Source organism: Heteronotia binoei, chromosome 6 (genome assembly GCF_032191835.1).
Source record: "Heteronotia binoei isolate CCM8104 ecotype False Entrance Well chromosome 6, APGP_CSIRO_Hbin_v1, whole genome shotgun sequence".
NCBI classification, from domain to species: domain Eukaryota; kingdom Metazoa; phylum Chordata; class Lepidosauria; order Squamata; family Gekkonidae; genus Heteronotia; species Heteronotia binoei.
This window is the reverse complement of record NC_083228.1, coordinates 136,052,660-136,060,486: the sequence shown is the minus strand read 5'-3', so window position 1 is coordinate 136,060,486 and position 7,827 is coordinate 136,052,660. Positions and strand designations below refer to the sequence as shown.

General features: G+C 46.5%; 1 protein-coding gene across 1 annotated transcript in view; it reads left to right on the top strand.

Moving 5' to 3' along the window:
• Positions 1-567: 567 nt before the first annotated feature.
• ABCF3 (ATP binding cassette subfamily F member 3) overlaps positions 568-7,827 on the top strand; it is a 49,162-nt gene continuing 41,902 nt past the window's right edge. The window contains exons 1-2 of the mRNA XM_060242806.1: positions 568-732; positions 7,575-7,722. Of these exons, the coding sequence (XP_060098789.1) occupies positions 657-732; positions 7,575-7,722 (224 nt within the window). The 5' untranslated portion in view covers positions 568-656. The remainder of the gene's footprint in view (positions 733-7,574; positions 7,723-7,827) is intronic.

The following is a 7,827-nucleotide window of genomic DNA, read 5'->3' as shown; positions in this document are numbered from 1 at the left end:
ATGGTCCAATGCCATAAAGCAGGTGTGGCCAAAGGTAGCTCTCCCGATGATTTTTGCCTACAACTCCCATCAGCCCCAGCCAGCATGGCCAATGGGTGGGGCTGTTGGGAGTTGTAGTTAAAAAAAAAAAGTCTGGAGAGCTACCCTTGGCCACCCCTGCCATAGAGCCCAGCCTTCAAAGCAGCCATTTTCTCTGGGGGAGTTTGCCAGCTGGAGATCAGTTAAGCGGGAGATCTCCAGGCCGCACCTGGAGGCTGGCAACCCTATGTTTGATTCTACAGCATTCACCCTCTGGAGCTGCCATTTCCTCCAGGGGAAGTAATCTCTCTAGTCAGGAGAGCTGTTAGTAGTCCGGGGAGGGGACGCCAGCCGTTACCTGGAGGTTGGCAGCCCTAACTGTTAACCTTTCAGTTACCCCCCCCCCCTCGACTTTTCTTTTGCGTCCACGTGGCTATCACTCCCCAACGTTCCTCCGGCCACAGGGACTGAGCCTCCCTTTCCCATCGTCCCTCGCGCAAGTAACGCCCCCAGGCGCCTGCGCTCTCTGTCTCCGGCCTTCCCCCCCCTCCGCAGGGACTACATTTCCCAGCAAGCGCCGCGGCGCGGCCGAGGCTAGAGCCGGTGACTGAGGCAGGCCCCGAGGAGGCCGGGCGGCGATGGCGGCGTCCTGCGGCGAGATCCTGCGGAGGGAGTTCCCGGAACTCGACGGGGAGATGTTCGACTACGTGACCGGTGAGGCGAGGCGGCAGGCGGCCTGGCCTGGGAGAGGCCTTGGGGGCCCTCTCGTCCCGCTCCTGAGGCGGCCAAGGAGCCGGCAGTGGGCTGAGCGGGCGGGCGGGCGGACCGGGCTTGGACGGCAGGGAAAGGCGCCGGCTTCGGGGGCCCCAATCGCGCGAGTCGCTCAGGCAGTCGCGAGAGTTTAATCCCTTTTCGCCACCACCGTTATTCCTCAGTCTCTTCGGATCGGAGGAAACCTCCTGTCTTTTCGGAGCCAGATGCCCTTAAAGGCAGGGGTGGCCAAACTCGCTTAACGTAAGAGCACGTAGAACAAGCATCAGATGTTTGAGAGTCTCAAGACACGAAGGTCAGATGTTGGAGGAAAGGCAGGCAAATAGATGGAGGGAGAGAGAGGTGGAAGGAAGGCAACTTTAAATGCATTCTCCAAGCTGCCAGCTTGAAGGCAGGGGTGGCCAAACTTGCTCAACATAAGAGCACATAGAACAAGCATCAGATGTTTGAGAGTCTCAAGACATGAAGGTCAGATGTTGGAGGAAAGGCAGGCAAATAGATGGAGGGAGAGAGAGGTGGAAGGAAGGAAGGCAACTTTAAATGCATTCTCCAAGCTGCCAGCTTGAAGGCAGGGGTGGCCAAACTCGCTTAACGTAAGAGCACGTAGAACAAACATCAGATGTTTGAGAGTCTCGAGATATGAAGGTCAGATGTTGGAGGAAAGGCAGGCAAATACATGGAGGGAGAGGTGGAAGGAAGGCAACTTTAAATGCATTCTCCAAGCTGCCAGCTTGAAGGCAGGGGTGGCCAAACTTGCTTAACATAAGAGCACATAGAACAAACATCAGATGTTTGAGAGTCTCAAGACACGAAGGTCAGATGTTGGAGGAAAGGCAGGCAAATAGATGGAGGGAGGGAGAGGTGGAAGGAAGGCAACTTTAAATGCATTCTCCAAGCTTCCAGTTTGAAGGCAGGGGTGGCCAAACTTGCTTAACATAAGAGCACATAGAACAAACATCAGATGTTTGAGAGTCTCAAGACACGAAGGTCAGATGTTGGAGGAAAGGCAGGCAAATAGATGGAGGGAGGGAGAGGTGGAAGGAAGGCAACTTTAAATGCATTCTCCAAGCTGCCAGCTTGAAGGCTGGGGTGGCCAAACTTGCTTAACGTAAGAGCACATAGAACAAACATCAGATATTTGAGAGCCGCAGGACGTGAACGACAGATTTTGGAGGGAAGGCAGGCAGGCAGGCAAATAGATGGGGAGAGGGAGGGAAAGGCGGAAAGAAAGCAACTTTAAATGCATTCTCCAAGCTGCCAGCTTGAAGGCAAAGGTGGCCAATGTAAGAGCCACATAGAACAAACATCAGATGTTTGAGATCCACAAGACATGAATGTCAGATGTTTGAGAGTAGGCAGACAGGCAAATAGATAGGGAGATGAAGGAGAGAGGGAGTGGGGGAAAGAAAGCAACATTAATTTTAAATGTATTCTCCAAGCCACCAGCTGGCTTAGCGAAGTGATTTAAAGAAGATGGTGATGATATTGGATTTATATCCTGCCCTGTACTCTGAAACTCAGAGTGGTCACAATATCCTTTACCTTCCCCCCCACACACACACACAACAGACACCCTGTGAGGTGGGTGGGGCTAAGAGAGCTCTCTTACAGCAGCTGCCCTTTCAAGGACAACTCCTACGAAAGCTATGACTTACCCAAGGCCATTCCAGCAGGTACAAGTGGAGGAGTGGGGAATCAAACCCAGTTCTCCCAGGTAAGAGTCCGCGCACTTAACCACTACATCAGACTGGCCTTCTCCATAACCGGCTGACACAGTGGTGGTGGCTTTGAGAGCCACGCAATATGTGTGAAAGAGCCACACGTGGCTCCCGAGCTACAGTTTGGCCACCCCTGCTTTAAGGTTTCCTGGGGTATGAAGTGTCACCCTCAGGATTTGGATTAGCAGAACGAAATGCTTTAGAAACAGTTTTTTTAATAAAGGAAGATGAATGTGTTGACGGAAGGAAGATGAATGTGTTAACTGAAATAGTACAAAACTGGAGTCTAGTAGCACCTTTAAGACCAGCAAAGTTTAAAAGTTTTCCCACTGAGCTTACCTCGGAGCGACGTCCCTCTTCACCGCGCAGTGTCTGCGCGGATTTCCCACCAACTGCTCCGAGGCTGCTCCGAGGAACCAGGAAGTTCCCGACCTATTGCGTCGCAAATGGAAACCGCTAAAACCAGTTTACATCTGCGACGCAAAAGCCGCGGCTCTTCCTGGTTGTGCGCAGCAGTTGGTGGGAAATCCGGAACAGACGCTGCGCGGTGAAGAGGGACGTCGCTCCGGAGTAAGGTCAGTGGGAAGACGGCCTTTGTTTCTGGGCATAAGCTTTTGTGTGCAATCAGACTTTATTCAGATACTCCATCCCAGGTGGCTTAATGTAGCACCTTTCATGAGAGCAGATTCAGGCAGGTACCCCTGTTGGTCTGAAGTAATAACACAAAGTTTGAGTCCACCGCTGCCTTTAAGGCCAACGAAGTTTTAGCTGAGGTATGAGCTTTCATGTTCATGCACACTAATTCAGACGCACACAAACGTTTATACCCAGAATTAAACTTCGTTGGTCTTAAAGGCACCGCTGGACTCAAACTTTGTTCTGTTGCTTCCGACCAACAGGGCTACCCGCCTGAATATATCCCCAGTGAGTGGGGTTGTTTAGCAGAAACCAGCAGGTTTTCTAAACAAGTCAAACACGTGTATTAGCCCTCTACCCGCATTACGGAGAATGTGCATGAAAGCTGCATGCAGGGAACATGGGACTTTTCCTTGTGTGTGCCAGGAGTAACTTTTACAGTGTGCATTACATGTGGATGGCCGAATGTGGGGTTTAAATCGCACCATTTACCCAGATATAGGTTCTCCGTTTCATTCTGAAGGCTGAGCTGCCAACTTCCAGGTGAGGATTGGTGTTCTCCCGGAATTAGAACCCCAGATGACAGAGATCACATCCCTGGAAAAGACGGTAGCTTCAGAGAACATGGCATACCATTGACACTAGAGGAGGTCCCTCTCCAAGAAGTAGCTCCAATCTCCAGGAATTTCCCAAGCCAGCACTGACAACCTGGTTTTGAAAGTGGATGCACATTAAACTGCTCTTTCAAAACTGGTGTATCTTTATTTAGAATATTTCTATGCCACCTCTTCAGAGTTCTGCTGGAGGCATCTTACAACCGAAAAGCACAATATTAAAACATAAACCATTAAAAAACAAGCCATTGCACGTCAGTAGTCTAAAAATTATTCACAAAACGGAAGCAGACAGTTTAAAAACTGATAAGATAAAACCCTCTGTGTTCCCTATAATATGTGAACAGGGCTATTGAGTCAGGCCATTGGCTTGCCAAGGCCGATACTGTCCACTCGGACGGGCAGCAGCTCCCCGGGGTCTCTGGCAAAGGTCTTTCTCATCACCTACTACCTGGTCCTTTTTGACCTGGGGATGCCAGGGATTGAACCTGGGATTTTCTGTAATCACAGCATACTGTTGCTGATGGGGTGATGGAAGTAGGCTGTTTTCTTACATGTATTTTGAAAGGGGTAGACCCCGAGAAATACATAGACATGCAGTTTGTCTCTGAACAGACATACAAATAGGTGGGGTTGTACTCATATTCTTTTTTAATTTTTTTTTTTTAAATTTAGATACAGAAAAGAAAAAAGGGGAGGATTATACAATAAAGAGCCCTGTGGTGCAGAGTGGTAAAGCTGCAGTACTGCAGTCGGAGCCCTCTGCTCATGACCTGAGTTCAATTCCATCAGAAGCTGGGTTCGGGTAGCCGGCTCCAGGTTGACTCAGCCTTCCATCCTTCCAAGGTCGGTAAAATGAGTACCCAGCTTGCTGGGGGTCAAGTGTAGATGACTGGGGAAGGCAATGGCAAACCACACCGTAAAAAGTTTGCCGTGAAAACGTCACCCCAGAGTCGAAAATGACTGGTGCTTGCACCTTTTTACAATATAATTGCATTTGTCAAAGACAAAATGTATAAGACAAAAGATATTTTCCCTTACAGTTCCCGTCATTATAATGTTTAAGGTATTTGCTATAAAGTACAATAGTTCTTAATTCTGTTGGGATACAATTGTATTCAACATTTAAATTTCAAACTTCATAACTAATCTATTTTGACCACAACATTAGTTTCATCATTACTACATATTCAGTGTAATATATTTTCACCGCTTCTGTATATTCATTAGAACATTTAAAAGGTAAGTAATATCAAGTTGCAAAAGAAAGGCTAATACATCATCTCGAGAACCTATTTATATTCAAGTTATTACATTTAGAACAGATGTTAATTCTGCTTCTGTTTCTTTACCATACATTTTAATATATTTTCTTACTTTTAAGTTTGCCTCCTTCTAGCATAATACACACTCCATTTCTCCTCAAATTTTGTAATAGACCTGTTTCTCAAATAAATTAATTTTACCTTTGCTGCATATTCAGCAAGTTTATTTTCCCATTTTTCTAAATGTGGACAAGTGTCTAGTTTCCATTTTGAAGGATAAATAATTCTAGCCTCTGTCACCATGTATTTTAATATCTTTTCTAAAATGTTAGGGACAACACTTAATAGCACACTCTTGGCTTCCATTGGGAATTTAAGCTTTAATATGTTCTGTATTTTTGGTACATTTCTTACCAATACCTTTTTGCTTTTTGACAAGTCCACCGCACGTGAAAGAAAGTTCCAGCTACGTCTTGACATTTCCAGCATTTTACTTTGTAGTTTTCATTTGCTTCCTTAGTGTCCTTTGGAGTTATATACCATTTGAAAAACATGTTGTATCCCTTTTCTCTTAGTGTCTGTCTGACTGTTAATTTGATGCCTTTTCTCCATAATAGTTCCCATCATTGCATTGGTATTTGTTCTTTAAAGTTTTGCACCCGCTTAATCATGCTTTTTTTTTTTTACTTGTTGGTCTTCTGTTTCTAATTGGAGTAAAATCTTATATACCCTTCGTAACCAATCCTTTTTGTTTTCTAATCAGCTGTTCAAATTCAGTCGCATCTCTCAAAATCCTGCCCTCAGTGCTCACAATCTCCTTTAGCCTTCAGACTGATGGATAATAGAGCAGCAATTGAGTGATTGCCCCTCGGTCTTGACTATTTTGCCAAGATTTAATTTCCCCCTGAGCGTTTATCATCGTGCCGTATGTTTAAAAAAAAAATCATTTCGATTTCTCGTGGGCTGAATTCGCATTCTTGTGCGGTTGCCATTAGCTCCTGCTTTGTCCCCTAGCTTTGCCCACCTCTGATGAAGTATCTCTCGGCCTCGTTGCTTCCTGCTTGTGTTACCTTGGAAGCAATTTTTCTCCGGCGTTTACTTGCAGAGAAAGATGCTTGACATTTGCCCCGTCTCTGGAGTCTTGGATTCCATCCTCTGCCTGCCTCCGCAAGAACAATACAAGTTCTGTTTCTTCTTTGTCCTCCCCGCCTCCACCACCCTTCCAAGGCCTGCCTTGGATTCTAAGAAACCATTTTGAAGCATAGTTAGGTGGCGGCGCTTGTTATTGCCAGGGCTTTTTTTGCAGCAGGAACTCCTTTGCATGTTAGGCCAACAGTCCCTGTCCCTTTTGCCAATGCAGCTTTCTGACCCTTTCATTACGGTACAGTCCCATTTCTGAGCTGGTGGCCTTTGCTGCATCCTAGAATCATAAGAGTTGGAAGGGACCTCCAGGGTCATCTAGTTCAACCCCCTGCAAAATGCAGGACATTCACAAGTTCCTTTATTTATTTATTTATTTATTTAATGATTTATATCCCGCCCTTCCCAGCGAGTGGCTCAGGGCGGCTTACAACGTAGAATATAACATAAATAGGGTTTAAACATTTAAACAGTAAAATAGTTAAAACATTTAAAACATTTAAACATTAAGAACAGCTGAAGTTTAGTAAAACCACACTTAGTTTCTTGTGCCAGTTAGTCATAGGCCAGCCGGAAGAGGGTTGTCTTACAGGCCCTGCGGAACTGAGCAAGGTCCCGCAGGGCCCTCACCTCTTCAGGCAGCTGGTTCCACCAGGAAGGGGCCATAACAGAAAAGGCCTTCCCCCCTGCACACACACACACACAGTGACCTCTTCTTCAAGCCCAGAAGATGGCAAAACTGGCCTGGAGAAGAATTCTTGCCTGACCTCAAAGTGGCAAATGGCATTTCCCTGGACGCGGGAGAAGGGGCCATGAGAACTAAGCACTGTTGCAACCCTCCTTTTCACGATCTTCCTACTGCAGTGAATTCCACAAATGCACTGTGAGAAGGGGCTCCTCTTTTTCTGTCTGTCCCCTTCTGATCATCCACCTCTTTGGATGATCCTGAGTTTTAGTATCATGGAAAATGGAGGGGAAATATCTCTCCTCTGTGCAGTTTTATAAAACTCTTGTCATGTCTTCCTTGCCTGCCCTTTTTTGCTAAACTGAAATCCCCAGAGACTTCACTTTTCTGTGCAGGGAAGACGCTTGCCAATCCCTTGATTGTTTTGGTTTTTTTTGGTTTCCATTTTCGGCAACGTTTTCCTGCTGTCCAATTCACTACGGCAACCAGAACTCAGGACGCACATGTACGTAGTAGTTTAAAGTTGATTTTAATGGCTTTTTGAGTGTTCTTTGCCTTGGGGGACTTAATTGGGAAGGGAAGAAGGATACAGATATTTTAAATGAAGTCCGTCCTGTCTTCTCAGGGTTCTAAGTTTGCACAGGAACCTTTGAATTGGAACTTTGTCCAGAGTTTTGTGAAAATCCAAGAGCTTGTCCACCGTATGCAAATGATATCTCTTTGGCAGGAGTCCTCCATAGCGGCAGCTCGGACTTCGAATCAGTGGATGATCTGTTTGAAGCGGTTGGGGAGCTCTTGCAGGATGTGTCTAGAGACTCCAAAGACGACGAAGACATCCGCGCTATCTGTCAGCAGATGTACAACACCCTTCACCTGTAAGTTTCCTTTGACCGATACCAGGATAAAGGAGGAAGCTTGACGTGCTAACTGAGGGGGACTGTAAAAGGGCCGCAGGGAATTGAACCCAGAAATGAGTAAAG